General features: G+C 51.5%; 1 protein-coding gene across 1 annotated transcript in view; it reads left to right on the top strand.

Moving 5' to 3' along the window:
• RBM19 (RNA binding motif protein 19) overlaps positions 1-16,102 on the top strand; it is a 72,348-nt gene that overhangs the window by 32,842 nt on the left and 23,404 nt on the right. Inside the window, exon 22 of the mRNA XM_074844397.1 lies at positions 14,595-14,700. Coding sequence (XP_074700498.1) covers positions 14,595-14,700 — 106 coding nt within the window. The remainder of the gene's footprint in view (positions 1-14,594; positions 14,701-16,102) is intronic.

The raw sequence follows: 16,102 nt of genomic DNA, 5'->3' as shown, positions 1-16,102 counted from the left end.
CTGTGCCAGGAGCAGCACCAGCCTCTGGTACCCCCAGCTGAGTGCTGGGTGTTATCAGTACTTTCTAATGCTTATGAAACATTAGAGAATCTATGAATCCAGGCATTACTCCATTTCTTAAATCAACTCTGCTTGTGCTTTTTTGACTCTGATTCCTTTCTGAGGTCCCTTTTTCCTCAAAAAGACCATCCTCTGATGCGTGAACCAAAAGCAGGCTCATCCTACGTAGACACATCCCTTGGGGACATTGGCATCTCCACGCTGCAGTTCCCCCACCTTTGTATTGACCTTACGAGCAGCAAGTGCTGGCAGGAAAGCTCTTTGAACCTCCTTTTGCACCGCAACTAGCAGCTGGCTGTCATCTGGCACATTGCATGTGGCCAGCCCGCGGTGATGCTTCTTAGCATCAGCTTTTACTCTTTCCCGTGTAGGGAATCTTCCACTTGAAGCAGAGATGTTGCTTCTGGGAGGTACGTGGGAAGTTGTGGCTGTTCAGAGGCAGACAGGTGCTCGTGGGAGGTGGTTTCCTGAGCCCTGTTGCTTGATATCAGTGCAAGAATCAGAGGAAAGCTTGTAACTTGGCAAGTGCCTCTATTCAAGCAAAGCATCTCTTCTTAGGGAGTCGTTACCTGCTCCCATCTCATTTAATCCTTCAACTCCAATATGGGCATGGCAGCTTGTGTACCAGCTCGGAGAGCTGTACCTATCTCTTTTGCCTCTATAGATTAGGATCTTCTGTTGAAAGCCCCTGGCTGGAAGCCTCACAGCATGGAGAAAGGAGGTCCCTGCTCTGCCTCCAGCTCCCTGCAAGCCAGGTGTCCCTGCCCAGGCAGCCAGCAGTCTAAACCTGCTGGAAATACCCCCTCTGCAGAGGGCAAACTCCAGCCCTTTTGGCCTCCAGTCAGCGCTGGCAGGTTATTTTCAGGTGTGTCATTGCCTCTCTTTTTTTTTTTTTTTTTTTTTTTCCCCCTCTCAGCATCCATGCATGCATTACAGCTTGTTCGGGTCAGCTGGTGCAGGCATTGCTGGTGGATGAAGAACATGGTTTCTCTTCCTCTTCTGTAGCCCCTCGTTTCTACCTTGCATTCACCTTCTCAGCAAGCCTGTGGCTGCCACGCTGCATTGACAGCATCTGTCAACAAGGTACAAGTGTCTGCTCTTGCCTGCAATTGATTGTGAACACCCAGGGCATTGTGATGAGCCTTCCTGAAGGTTTGGGGGGGACAGCAGGAGGGGGAGAGCTTGCACCCCACTGCACAGATGCCCCACTCAGCATTCGGTGCTGCCTCTGAACTGCCCTGCCCAGCTCTGCCTTCTTCAGCCTCATCAAAGTCCAGTTATTAAATTAGCACGGTTGCATTGGCAGGTTCACGGCTGCTGGTGTTTGCATACTGATACAGTGAGACTCTGGACGAGGATAGTGCAGGGAGGCATGTCCCCACCTCTGGGACATCTCCCTCCTGTGAGGAGGTGGTGAGTGCCCGGTGGTGGCTCACTCTGTGCCTTGCAAAGGTCCGTCCCCACGGGGAGCATCTCCCTCTGCCGCAGTGGTGGGGCCCCGGGGCAGAGCTGACGAGCGTGGACTTCAGCTTCCCTACACGTGGACACGCACGCTCCTGCTTGTTCAACTCACTCGCACTGTGACTGCAGTACAGCCCTGCTGCACATATAGTGCCCTTCCATGCTAAGACATAAATAAGGAAACAAATAACACCCCAAGCCCAACCAGCAGTTACTTCCACTGTGGTTTTCTTTGCCCAGGAAGTCCCACAGTTGTGGATTGGCTGGGGTTGGCGACTTCCACCCTCGGCTCTGCTGTTTTTTGTGGTGCTGCAAATCTCTCTCCTCTTCATCCGGACCTTGCAAGGGTGGAGAACGACAAGCTTTCTGCAGAAACAGAGTAGAAACATCATCGTTGAATCCCATGATGGCTCAGATAATGCTTAGACCATGCAATCGCTCCCTGTCTTCTCGTCTTCCAAGAGTTTTCCAGGTGACCTGTAAAGATGTGTCTCACTGCATAAAGTAGCCTCGGAGCTTTAGAAGGCGTTTTAGTTGTTGCAGATTGGGAAAGGGTGACCAAAGGACAGGGCACACCGGGAGCAAGAAGAGAGCAGCCATCGTAGCTTGGGTAGCAGCTGCACCACCAATTTTGGGGACAGGGCGGACAAATCAGACTATTATTGGAGTAAATACAGTAGGTCTAGAAATACTGTTTTTACAGTATAATGAGAGAATCTAATGTTTTGCTGTTGATTGTGTCTCTGGAGAGGACAGTGCTGGTCAAGGGAGCACAGTAGCGTGGTAGGTCCCAGGCTGCCTCGCCAGCAAGCTGGTTGTGTGCCTGGTTTTAATGCTTTGTCTTGTTCTGATCCCTGGCAGACTTCAGATGTGGTCAGGCTGGACTCTTCAGGGACTAGCCTGCACTCAGGAGATCTCGCCATCCTTATTGTATTAGAGTCACCAGAACGGCAGCACTTCACTCAAGCTCCCACATTCTTAATGCATTTGCATGCATTTGATCTTCCCTATGTGTTTCTCTGTTCTTCTGATGAAAATAATTAATCTGGTTATTTTTCTAAGTCATCCTGCAGCTTTACAGGGACAAGACTTAAATAAGGATTCTCTTTAAAGCAGAGCTGTGTTAAAATAGCTGTCTGCCTATAAATATCTCATTGCTTCTATATTTATTCTCTTCCAGCTCAGTGCAGGAGGTTCTACAGTTAAATCTGAGATAGACTTTTTTTTTGGACTGTTGATGTAGCTGGTATCTTAACAGTAAGGCTGCTTTCTCCAAAGGATACCCTAGGTACACCTTTGGGAGCCCATGAGGCATGGCTAAATCTCCCTTCTGTGTTTACTGCTTTGCTAGTTGTACAAATTTCCTCTTGTCTTTGAAACGAGCTGACTCATAAGAATCCTAGAGGAGCAGAGATTTGTACCAGGCCCTCCTGTGAGCACTATTTTTAGCATAACTTATTTTTGACCAGAGCTGCACTCTGATCAGGATTTTCAAAAGAGCCCAGGAGAGATAAATCCCCAAATCTCAGCGCTGTTGGAGCTGCGGGTTCCTTTGAAATCCCGATTACTGCAGTGACTTGGTGGCTCCTAAGCCCTGGTCCTGCAAGGTGCTGCATGCGGGGAGAATTGTGGCTTACGAGCGCAAGCTCTGCAAAAGGCTTTGCAAGTGTTGGAGGCTCTCGTTGAAGTCCGTGCAGGGATTGAGATTTCATGAGGTTTGGGATATAAGGGTCACGACTGCGGTCGTTTGCACATCTCAGTGAGAGCCGCTGTGGGAAGGGGTATCAGAAGCTGTAGTTTGGTCCTGGCATGGTCCTTGGAGATGGGTGTGATGGGAGGCTGGGGAGTGCGCAAGAGAAGTCCTCTTTCAGTTGTCCTGATAGAGCTGGTCCTTTCTCCACTATACTTGAATGTCTTTTGTCTCCCCCATTAAAAAAAAAAAATTAATTCCAGTAGCATCAAGAAGAAAGCTGTTGGTTAGGTGAAATCACAGAATTTGAGAGTGGGCAGAACCATGGCAGGGCTGACACATGGTAGCAGAGGGGAGAAGAGCCCTGTAGCGACCAGGGCTGGGAGCAGAGCTCACCTCTCTGTAAGATGGCAAAAGAGGAGAGAGCAGCAGCAAAACCTAAATTATATTAGAGTGGGATTTGCAGCCTAGGTTTTGAATGACCGCTTCAGTCACACGTGTCCAGCAGCAGTTATCTTTAAGTCTTCTGCATCACCACCTCACACTCTTTGGGACCAGCAGACGACTTTGAAACCCCAGCTCTCTTTCAGAGTTTGGTGCAAGTCCAACAGCACTGTTTAAACCTAGGGCTTCCTAAAGCTTATGGTGCTCCCCGTGCCAGCTCTGCACCTTCCCCTGTGCCTTGGGAACTGGCTTGGAAATTTTGAGCATTGAGATGTAAAGTTTCAGAAGGAAATCTGTTCATGCTTTAACCAAATAGTGAATCATCATCGTCTTTAAAGAATGAAAATAAATGTGGATAATGTGCAGGTATCTCCTCCGGGAGCTGTCAGCAGGCTCAGCAAGTCCTGGGTACTTTTCCTTGATCTCCTCAACTCTAAAATAGAGGTATAACAATAGGTAGGTTGAAAAAAACTCCACACCCTATGTTAGACCCGATGGCACACACTCCTCCATCAGCAAGGGCCAGGAAACAAAGGCAGGACAGACACGGACAGACATGACTCTGCTTGTGCAGCGCCCTGTGGGCAGGCACAGGTTGGAAGGGACCTGCTGAGGAGCTGAGATCTCGCTTTACAGTCAGACCAGGAGAAAGATGGGAACAAATCAGGAGATGACCGAGTCTGTCCCTCCGGCCGAAAGGCGTGCGGAGGCTGCTGGGTGGTTTTCTGCACGTTAGCATCTCCTGCCAATGGCTGGTGCTCATCGCCCTGGCGCTCCCCACCTTTCCTTTTGCCATGCTGCCCCGTTAAATTCAGGCGTGGGAGCCAGCTCTGTAGGGCTAAATTACTGTGACAGTCGTACCATAGCAACTGTACCTGTCTGCCTCTGCCAGCTGCAAGCTGGGAAGCTGTTGAAAAATAATCATCGTTTGGGAGGAGCAGGGGGCCAAGAAGCTGTGAAGGGAGGCTGCAAGACAATGCGTTGCCACTTCCACCGGCACGGCAAATCTCTGCCGACCAGGGAAAGGAAAGGCCCCTTTTAACATTAGCCTTTAAAGCAAATCTCTTTAAGGAACTGAATCTCTCGCACGACGTTAAACCTCGCAAAGTAGGATTAAATGCGGCAAAATTAAGAAACCAAACCTGGTTGCAGCACCTGTTTAAAAATGACTTAAGTGGAGGGATATTAAAATTTTAAGACCTGCCGCTGTGCTGGTGATGGAGGATTTAAAAAATAATAATTACTGTTGGTTTTTTTTCTTTTTGCTTGGTTTTCAGAATTGGTTTCTTTCTGTTTAGCATGCAGCCTAATTGCGTAATTACACGATAGACTGGAGTAGAATTTAGTGCATGTAATACCAGTTATAAAGAAGAGCCCTAATTATGTATATCTTCTCAGGTAAATAATACATCAGGGGCATGGAGTGGCCTAATTACTGTTCTGAAAACCTGCCTAATGACTAATTTACTTGGAATTTCAGAAAGCTTTTGATAAGGTCCCTCATAAGCAACTGTTAAGGAAAATAAATCGAGAAGGGGTAAAATGTTTTGCTACATTTTTAAACAAGCCATTTAAGCGACAGGAAACAGCCACTGCCTTCTGGTCTTGCATCTTGAGGAGAAGGAAGGTCCTGTGGCTGCCTGTTGGTCTGGGGCCAAAGCTGTTGTGTTTCTGATCCTGCTTCACCAGGAGCTCCAAGGGAGGCTGCTGCTGACTGAGCCGTCCACAAAAAGTGGGACTTAATATTAGCAGGAGCCTTGTGGGTAAATTCACAGGTCCTTGGAAGAAGCGCATCTATGTCTATATGGTCTCTGACACAGTATTTGTGATACTGGGCGTCTGAATATCTTTTGAAGATCTCGTCCAAAACTCAGTAAATCTAAAAAAAGATAAACTTTGCTTAGTTTTCCACACAAAATGGGGAGTGAGGGCAATCGGAAAGCTGGACTGGCTTCTCCAGGACTGGTTTCTAGGTGGATCTTGTGGGCTTCGTCCGTGTGCTGGAGCTGGGACCAGTGCTGTCTTTAATCTGGGGAGCATTGGGGGCGCATCAGCGAGACACCACAGTGAAACTTAAATCAACAGCATGGATAAATGAGTGAACTGGTGGTCCCCGGTGAGAGGTGGGCACTGAGCTGACAAGGAGGGGTAGAAGATGTGAAGACTTGCAGGTAGGAGAGAGGAGAGTCCCAGCGAAGCCTTTAGCTGGGACAGAGGAACCCTGAACCAGTGGGATGATGGAGGAGAGGTCAGTGAGGACTGTCCGGTGCTCTGCCCCGCTGCCTCTCGACATCTCCTGGTACAGGCAGGTTTGGCAGCTTGGGCAGGCTCACCACCACTGCCCCCTCCCTTCACAACCCCTCTGCTTTGCTTTTGGGTCTTTTCTGGGGGAAAGCATGGCCATGTATTTTCAACTGGAGGAGCCAAAGAGATTTGGGGGGAGCAGCAAGAAGGAATTAGCACCAAAGGGTCCTCTGCCAAGCAGCCACAGCGGAGATAAAGCGAGAGGATCTTTGTGCCTAGCTGGCGACATGCTAATTGGCTTTCCTTCCTAGCAAACTTTGCAAATGATGCTCTTTAAGTCGTCGGCAAGATAAACAGTTGCTGTGGCAGGTGTGCCGAAAGCACCGTCTGGATGTAATTAGACGTGTTCGCAAGAGAGCATCCCGGAGACATCAAATGGTGCTGTTCATGCCGGGTGCATCCCGGGGGGCTCGTCCTGCTCCCCCCTCCCCTGCCACGGGCTGGGCTGCTTTTGGAAATCGTTGGTTGCTTCCAGCCAAATTTGGGGGGGGGGGTGAGGTGGGAATCTGGCTGGTGTTGATTTCCTACAAGTCTAGTGGAAATCAAGCCTGACAAAAAGGGAAAGGTGTTATTTGTGCTGCAGTGGCAGAAAGATGGAAAATTCCTTTCTATGACACATCAGAGTCTCCACCTGGGACAGGGAGGGGACAGTCAGCCAGGCTGGATACCCCGTGTCCCATCACCACGGCCCACAGTGCTGCTTGTGCCTTTCTCTGGCTCTGATTTCCCCATCAAAGAGAAGTCCCTAGGTGACTTCTCTTTCATGCAAGGCCAGGTCACACTTTTGCAGGATTTCCAGCTTTTCTGCTGCTTTTGCCATGGGGCTCTTGCTTTCTCTCTTGTACCAAAGATGCTCATGTTCATGTTGCACAGGGTTTTTTTTAAATCACAAGTCCCTCTGTTGCCTTCATGGATTCATGATCAAAGCCTTGTATGTCTGCATGAGGTTGGTAGATAGCAGCTGTGGCTTTGCAGGCTGTGAGCTGAAAAAATGGGAGAGATGTGGCTTCGCAGGGTCACCCGTATGGGGAAACTGAGGCTGAAAAGGAGCCCGAGGTCCCTGCTTTGCTCCCCAGCATTGCTGCTAGCTGCTGAGCACCTTAGCAGTAGCTTGAGGGCTGCAGCATCTCTTGGTGCTCGCTCCTGCATCATCAGGACCTGATGGTCATCACTGACCCCAGAGAGCCTCCTGGGTTGAAAATGTTGCTCCCAATTTTTGTGGATGGAGGATTCTCCCGATGGGAAGCCTTGTTTCAGGGAGACCCCTGTTTCCTGAGGAAACTTGGGGTTTCTTTAAGACCTGGGAGTCTCTCTGCCTCACTGTGTTGTTTCGCTGCCCCATCAAGCAGTTTGTTAAAGCTTCCAGGGAATGAGTTGCAGATGTTTTGGGGGCAGTACAAAGCCGTGTACTGTCGGGGATGAGATTGCAGCACCCTGGAAAGGCAGCTGTCTCAGGGGGGCTGTGTGACCCTGTCCTGCCATTACCCAGCAGTGCAGGAGAGGGACGAGTGGGAGCCACCTGTATCCAGCTGAAAGTGGCGTTTGAACACTCATGATCCCACAGGAGCTGAGGATTCTTAAATATTCTTAAATAGCTCAAAAACCTTGTTGTGGTGAGACTTCCCACAACCCCAGCCCCAAGCAGTCAGAGCTGTGCTTTGTTCAGGTGGTGTGAAGGAGGTGCCCCACCGCATCCACGAGGGCAGCATGGCCAGCACCTCCTGCCTGGAAATGCAGTGCCAAAAAGAACGATTTGTGGTGAAATGCTGTGGCTGAGCTCGGACACGTGCTGTCGGTGCTCGGCTTCCCTCGGTACAAGTGGCCAAGAGGGGAGCCTGGCTTTAGACCTGCTGCGGGAGGCTCTGTGCAGCACGGATGGGTCTTCCCCAGAAAACTGGCCTCAGGAAGGGGCCCGTCGCTTGGAAGCAGCTGAGCTCGGAGAAGACAGCAGTGCTTCTCCCAGCAGCACGAGGCTGGCACTGAAGAACAGGAACTGCATAAAGTGAAACCCAGTTCTGCTGCGGCAACAGATTCAAGAGGCCTCCAAACGAAGATGATGCTCCTGGGCAAAGAGGAGAGGAAGCTGGAAAAACTGATGATCCATGTAGTAAAGAACAAGAGGCGGCTGTGGCTGTCCACCTCCTGTGTACTTTTCACAGGGGTTTTGAAGGTGATTTGATTATCCAGCAGGACTCTCCGGTGCAGGTGAGGAGCTGCTGTGGGAAGGAAGGAGCTTTTCAGTGGGGCCAGGGCAGGCAAGGACCCGCTTTTCCGCATCGCTTCATCCGTGCAGCCGTGGGCTGGGGGTGTGCTGGGACACCTGGGCTGCTCCAAAGTCTCTGTCTCTGCCGGAGATGGAGGCGGCGGCAGCTTGTACTTGATTCAGCATGTCAAGAGGCTTTGCTCCTGCCTTGCCCTCCTGCGCATTCATTTGCTAATTTTCAGAGGTTACCGAGGAGACGTTATTGATGATGATGATGATGATAATGGTAATAGGGGAGATAGGTGGCAGATTAATTCCTGAACTCTCTAACAGGATTTAAGGTAACAAGAGAGGAGGGCTTTTTTCCTCCCTCTCTCCTTTCCCTTCCTCCTTTCAGATATTTCCTGTGCTGGGGATAACAACACCAAGGAGTGTTAAATTGGCTCTGAATGTCCACCCCTGGCTGTCCACATTCTTGTAACGATTTCATTAGCTTGAATTATCCACGTTATTTTCTTGTAATGGGATTAGCTGTACTGGAGTCGGCTGAAGTCCTGGAGTGGGAGGCGGGAGGGACCTTCCGCTGCGTATTTCATTAACTCTCTCATGCAGGGGGTGGAACTGGCCACGGCTCAGCCCAGGGGCAAAACCATTTGCCAGGGTCCTGCGTTCCTAAAGGAGGAAGAAAGAAAAAGGACCATTATTATTTTTTTTCCCCCCCTATAATCAGCAAATCGGCGCAGAAGCAGAGACTGGCAGGGAGGTAATTTGTTGGGGGAGGGAAGGTCCTATTTGGGGGCGAGGGGGGAAAAAATAATAAAATGAAGACGACCATTGCAAAGCGATTGAGTGAATTCTGCTGGGCTGACGTGTGGCTGCAGCCTGCTGCCAGGGAAGGGGTTGTGCAATGAGGAAGGGAAGGAGTTCTGTCTCTTTTGGACTTGGTGTCCCCTGCCCAGAGCCATTTCTGATGAGCGGTTACGCTGCCTGGCTCATTCGCTTGAGCTCTGTCCTAGGGCTGCCAGCAGTCGCAAGGCAGGATTTAGGCAATGTCAGGGCTTGGGGATGAGAAGGCAGCGAGAGGAGAGCAGGGGACAGAGGAGGAGGTGGTGGCAGGTGGCAACCCACGAGAAGGTTGGCAACCTTGCTAGAGGTTTTCATGACCAACTTTCCAACGTGGGTATTGCTAGTTTATTTTTCTTGAAGGGATATAAACCAGAGAGAGGAGTTTAGGGCTGCCCCATGCAGTGGGACACCTGTACATGTCTGTAGAGACCTAAGGGTAATTTTTTTTGTTTTCCAAGAAGATCTGCTCTTCTGGCAATGGACAGCAGTTGGTCTTTCCAACCATGCACATGGATTCATGATATCAGTTCTGCTTTCCCCTACAGAACTTGGCAACCAAAGAGTCTTTGATCAGCTCGTAGCTGAGGGCACACCAAGATCAAGCATGATAAACACATCTTCGTGTTTGGCCCTTGAAAATAACAATCAAGGCTGGACAGGTCTTGGCCTTTTCCAAGTTGCTTGCAGTTAAATGCTGTTTGAGATGGAGGGGACATTTCCCAGCTGGAGCACTGTTCAACCTCATCTGGGGGTACCTGTCCCATGAACGAGCATGTGCGTACGACCATCACGGCTGCCTGGGGCAGCAGTGGGGCCAAACTTAGACATCGGGGTCCAAGCAATGGTGGGGAGAGACTTGGAAGCAGTGGGCAGAAATTCAAACAAAGCCCAATGGGAAAAGAGGAGCTGTGAAAAGAAGTGGTGGAGTCAGTGGCAGAAGATGGTGCTGGCACTCACGTGCCTGGTGATACGGGGGTAGAAGCGCAGAGGATTTGGGGCTGTGCCCGTAGCAGGAGAGTGGTGATGGGAGGGAGCTGCAGAGTGGGAACTTGTGTGTCGTGCTGACGGAGCAGGGAAGAGGGTTTCTGGAGACCACCTGTATCCCCGTTCTCCTCTGTCCTCTGGCTGCTCGGCTGTGTTAATGAAGGAAGCGCAAGCACCTTCTAGTAAACAGGCAAAGCCAAGTGAGCAGTATGTTGTCTACCGAGCTAGAGTGTGCTCTGTTTAATAGCAATATAATGTCCTATAATTAGCAGGCAAAGGACTTGCCTCCCAGCTGGCCTGTGCCAGAAGGATATAATTACAATCCCAAGGAGTGATGTTCCTCTGACCTGCAGCCAGCTTGCAGCCTACGTCTTACAGCATGGAGGAGAAATCTACTTCTCTCTGTTCAGCCAGGGAGGCGAAGGGATGGCTGCGGCACCACTGGAAGAGCTGCCAAAGCATTGGGAGAGCGGCTGATACCCGACAATGCCATGTAGAAGTGCTGGATCCCTTGGGGGTGGGAGGGAGGGGATGTCCCTTCTGACATCTCTGGGAACGTTGTGTGTTTCTGCTGAGCTTGGGCTGGGTGACTTGTCAAGGGAAAGGTTGTGGCTGTCTTTATTCTGCAGCTGTGTGGATCGTTGTCCAGCCAGGGCCAGTGCAGGCTTTTACTGGTTTCCCAGTAAATCTGGATCAGCATGAAACAAAGTTTCTCGTTTAGGAAATACCTTAGTTGCAGCATTTGTTCAGGGCTGTCACCCCTTCCAGCCCATGGTGGGAAAACGTGCCAAGCCTGGGCGAGCGAGCGCAGGCGTGAGGACGGGTTTTGCCACCCTGTCAGGCAGGCTGCCTGCGGCGCACGGGGAGCACGGGCAGAGGGAAGCTGGGAGAGCCACGTCCTCCAGACCCATCTTGCACCTCTGCGTGTGCTCTACCCTCCCCTCCGAGCCCTGATCCCCACTTGGGTTTTCCGAGGACGGCTGTTGGGACACCATTTTTCGTGAATATGTGGGGAAGGGAGCTGGGAAGCAACAGAGCAGCCGTGTGCGTGGCAGGTTGCTGGGGGCTTTGCAAACCTGCCACCTCCATGGCAAAGTTCTTGCTCTTTGCTTTTGCCCTCCCCAGAACTGCCTATGTTAATTGTGAGCAGCTCCAGAGGGAGGTTGTTTATACAAGATGTTTGGTTTTGCTGCGCATCTTGGCTGCACTCATTATAGATGAAGTCTCAGCCTGGTGCGGTGCCACCAAGAACTGTGGGGGTGTCCTGCCAGAAATCCAGTCCCAGGCCAAGCACGTGGGTCTGGTAGAGACAGGACTTGCCAGAAAGGAGGTTACAGTCTTCTGCAACGTTAAGCTGGGCTGCCTGCAAACAAGTCAATATCTCAAGAAGGAAAGGGCTTTGCTCCCGCAACTGCCAGGTCCTTCAGTGCTTGTGCTGTGGCTGAGCCCTGGCACTGGTGCAGGGCCTTGGGAGCACTGGGAGAAGACATGGATGCTGGTGGGTACAAATCCAGAAACTGCTCGGGTTTCACCTCACGGTAACTCCAGGGACTTCCCTGTAAACCATCGTGCTTGGGGCGAGGAGCCTGGCATGGTGCTGTGCCCTGCGCTGGCAGTGGGGTTTGGTGCCAGCGGTTTCTGATCTCTGTCCAGTTTGCCACTGAGAGAGGACAGAGACCTCAGCTCCAGGAGGAACCCCCACCCTGGGACACATGCTGCATTTTCACACCGTTTGCACCCATCGGAGCTCTGTGCTGGAAGGGGAAGGAGGTGGTGGCGTCACCAGGTCTGAGTTGCTGTGAGCCCCCCTGCCTCTGCAGCCACCCCCTCCCCTGGGGAATCACGTGTTTTAAAGCAGCTCGGTGGGATCTTACGGATGAGCTGCAGTTTAGCAGCCTGTATAAAAGCTGTTTTCTTCCCTCCCCTGTCACTTTGCTTGGGTTTTGCCTGGGTGATGAGCTGCATCCCTTCTCCTTCCATCGTTCCTGCTCCTGTGGCTTTCCCGTGGCAGCCGTGGTATGATCCTTGCACGGCCGTCCTACAGCTGGAAGGCTGCAGCATCGATGCAGCGGTTGTGGGAGCAAACACAGTGGCCCCTGGCTTCCCCGGGTACTGGGAGCCTGGCACTGCGGGGGGTAATTGGGTTGCCTCTGCCTCTCTCTCCCCAAATCCGGAGGAAATAATTGGAAAAGAGAGGTGTGAGTCTCTGCCTGGCGCTGGAGAGGAGAACATTAAAGGCCCGAGCTCTCCACTTCATTCGCAGCTCCCGGGATGGTAATTGCTGTGTTGTGGTTTCTAATTAGCGCCACAGTGGGGGGGAGGGTGTTTTACTCGCAGCCCCAGTGGGGTCAGTCCTGTCTCTGCTGTGCCCCTCGGCTTTCCTCACCCTCCCGCTTTGCCTGCTCCCCGCTGGGAGCCGCGCTGCAGCATCCTCCAACAGACCCATCTCTCCGGGAGCCGCTGGTGGGTACCACTGTCCTTCCTCCCTGCACCCGTCTGCCGGGGGAGAATCTTGTGGCCAGCGCTGCTCTGGATCAGGTCCCCACTGCCTCCCCACATCTCGCAGCAGAGCTCTGAGCTGGGGAGGAAGGAAGAGCCAGTTTCTCCCATCTCTGCCCAGGCTGCAGTGGGTCACGACGGCTTTCCCGAGGTCCGTAGCCCTCCTGCTCCTGCTGGGCACCTCCTGCGAGTTGGGTGTCGGTGTCAAAGGGAGACACGTGGTGTTTTAGCGCACAGAGTTGTCTGAGACCTCCTCCCTTTTAGCAAATATTCCGCTCATACTCCTTTAGCAAATATTCTGCTCCCCCCAGGCAATGCCCATGATGTTTTTTCCATGGAGCAATAATTGAAGCAAGCGCTCCCCTGCCCATTCCAGCCACCGGCTGTCTTTCCTAGCTGGATGGTCATCTCCTTGGGCCAGGAGCTCTGTCGTTACCTCTCCCTTAACCCCAGCTGTAGCATCTGAGATCCTACAGGGATGCTGCAAGCGAGAGGAGCCTCCCGGGTCCCCCATCACCCCCACCCCCTTGCAGGAGAACCCTCCTGCCACTGGAAACCACACGGTGCTCCTGCTGCTCCCGGAGCTGAGCATCCCCGCCGGCCGAGGCGGCTCCCTCGCCTCCGCTCAGGTTTGTTTGTTTGTTTGCATAGCGCCAGCTTGAAGGGGGCAGGAGGGAGAGAGGGAGGGAAAGTGCCGAGGAGGAGACGTGCGGATTCATTTTGAGGCTTCATAATGGTACATTTACACACCACGTTGCCTAAGGAAATTGGGTAGATGAATGCCTGGTCATGCTGCCAGTGCACCAGGTTAACTCCCAGGATTTAGCTTATATCATTTCACGAGAGCGTTTATGGCCTTTACTGTGTTTATTCCCAGGTGCTCTTTGGCACTGCTGCATCCCAGGTTCCTTTTGTGTATGCACGCGTGTGTGTAGATTTTCAAATAAAATAACACATCTATTCAGACCTGGTCCACATTAAATATTTATTGCCTGCAGTTTGTGCATATGTGTTTGATAAATGGACGTGAGGGGAGGGGAGGAGAAGGGGAAGCAGGAGCTCCGATGCAGAGAAAGCGTTGGCTTTGTCCTGGAATTTCTCCAGGGGATGGCAGTGGAGAGGGGTGTCCGGCAAGCACTGCCTTTGGGTCTGTTTTCAGGCTTTCTGGACAAGGTCCAGGCTGGTGGGATGGCTGTGTGCTTTGGTGCTCAACCAACAGGTTCCTTCTCCGGGGACAGGGATGCCATGGCAAGGTTTCCACTGGGCCGTGGCTGAGCGCGGATGGTACCAGCCCTACCCCATGCCCTTAGGCTAAACAAGAACCCCCTTATTTCCCCATCCCTGACTTTCCATCCCATTGGCACACAAAAACTTGTCTGAAAAGCTGCTGGATCTAGGGGTTGTTGTGCAGGACTTGGGTCTGCTGAATTCACCCGTTTCCCCTTATACCTTCAGCAAGCTTAAATAAAACCAGTTTATTCTAGCTCATGAAAGAGGTGGAGTGGCTGGCTGCAGAATGGGAAATGCAGGCACCCAAGTGAAGTGTTAGAGCCAGGAAATCCAGTCTTTAAACTGATGCCCAGCATCCGTGGAGCAGAGGGATGATGCCTTTGTGAAGGCCCGTGCCTACAACAGGCTCTGGGGATGGAGGAGGTGTTCCTGTGCACTCTAGCCCCTCTTCAGAGGTGCAAATAAATCTGTTTTGATGGTGGTTTGGAGCAGCCCTGCCTCCTGCTAACCTGGAGATGCTCTTTGCCCACCCTGAGCAGGGCATGGCACACAGGCCGGCTCTTTGTCTTCTGCAGATCTCCTAAAGGGAGGAGAAGCATAGCACTTATATTAAAGAAGTTTTTTGCTTTGTTAAGGTTTGTGACCGGAAAGGATGAGCTTTGAAATCCAAGCTGAGTTTTCAGCTGTTACTAGGTGCTTTAGACATGGGGCTTACAGGGAAGCAGAGTGGCTGCTGGACACCGCTCGCCTTAGTCCTCAGCACTGGCAAGCCTGCACTGCGGGTCTGCAACTGATAGTGCTGGGCTTTGTGATAAAATGATGGTTCTTCCCTCGATCTCACGGTATCTTTGCTTTTCCCTCTCTAATTCACAGCACCTTTGGAGAGCTGAAGACCGTCCGGCTTCCCAAGAAGATGGCAGGAACAGGATCCCACCGGGGCTTTGGGTTTGTGGATTTCATCACCAAGCAGGATGCCAAGGTGAGAGGTAGTTCTCCCCCTCTGGCACCCTCCCAGCCTGCTCTCGGAGCGGAAGGTGAGGAAGGGAGCCTGGAGGTTCTGTCCCACTGAGGCTTAGCCCAGATTTGGGACAGGCTGTTACCATTCACCAGCAAAGCTGCACTGAGGCTAAAACCCCCATGTGGGCAACCACTGGAGGTTACGTGACTGAAACCACAAGCTAAGCAGTAATGGGCATAAGTTTGGTGCAACTGAGAAAATGGCTAATAATTCTTTTAAGGTAGAAGGATGGGGCTTATTTTTCAGGTTTGTGAGAAGCAAGGTGAGAAGGGATAGTTTTGATCCAACATTAACACATCAGGAAACTTGAGTACATACCCCACCTCCACCACTACCTTGGTTTTAGGGGAGTTTTGGATATTGTGACTCTTTACTGCCCGTGTTCATCTGTTCCTCCATGTGTTTTGAGACCCCCTGTGAGCAGCCTTACCCTGGTGTTTTTCAGGTAGTGAGTGTAACAGAAGAGCAGTAGTTGTGAATTGGTCAAAAGGATGGGCAAGCAGAGAGAAAGGTCTGTGTGTGCTTTGCCTTGCTGAACACAAGAACAAAGATCAAGTTCTGTAATACAGTTGTTGTCTTGGTCCAAAGGGAGGACCTAGCTGGGCTGGGCTGGCCAAGGGTGCTTTCTCAGAGTGGGCTGGGCTGGCTATCTGACAGCAGTACAGAAAATGCCGGCAGCAGGCAGCTGTGCCTGGGAAACACCTTTCTCAGCACCAAGAACTGGGCTCCTGAAGGCTGCAGGTTGAAAGCACATTTTGCTTTAATCAAAAAATGCAAGCCCCGTCATTCCAATATCTTGACAGTTTTGCTGTCTGTATGCACTTTATGCTGCAAAATATTCTGTAGCATTTTAAGCCAGGATAGATTGCTGTTCAAAATGCTCTAGTCTATTTTTTTTTAAAGTTTTCTATATGTTTACGTCCCATATTTGCAGAAGAAACAAGAGTGTTGTAGCCTGTCTGATAGTATTATGCTCTTACCCTTTGCCAGAGGTTCAGGAGCAGGGTGGACCAGGCGTGGTCTCTTATGCACTGGGCAGAAGCGGGTCCTCGGCCCCGCTGTAAGGTCCTGCACAGGCACTCCCAGCACCAGAGCAGTGCGGGTTTCGTCCCTGCTGCTGGCTCCTGGCGATTTGCACAGTATCTGGAAGAGGAATGGTTGTGGCCAAGGGATGTTACTGCTGAAGGGAAGGGACCACATGGCTCCACAGACTCCCTGAGACTCCGAATTTTCAAGACCATGAGCAGAGGTGAAGGAGAGAGGAGGGGGGAGCAAGTGTAGCCTGTGTTTATGTTTTTAGACAGGATTCATTGATCCAGGATCACAAGGGACTATTAGATCATCTGTTCCAGTCTGACCTCCA

This window comes from Strix aluco, chromosome 18 (assembly GCF_031877795.1).
Source record: "Strix aluco isolate bStrAlu1 chromosome 18, bStrAlu1.hap1, whole genome shotgun sequence".
NCBI classification, from domain to species: Eukaryota; Metazoa; Chordata; class Aves; order Strigiformes; family Strigidae; genus Strix; species Strix aluco.
Note: the sequence above shows the minus strand (reverse complement) of the source record. Positions and strands in the feature narration are given on the sequence as shown.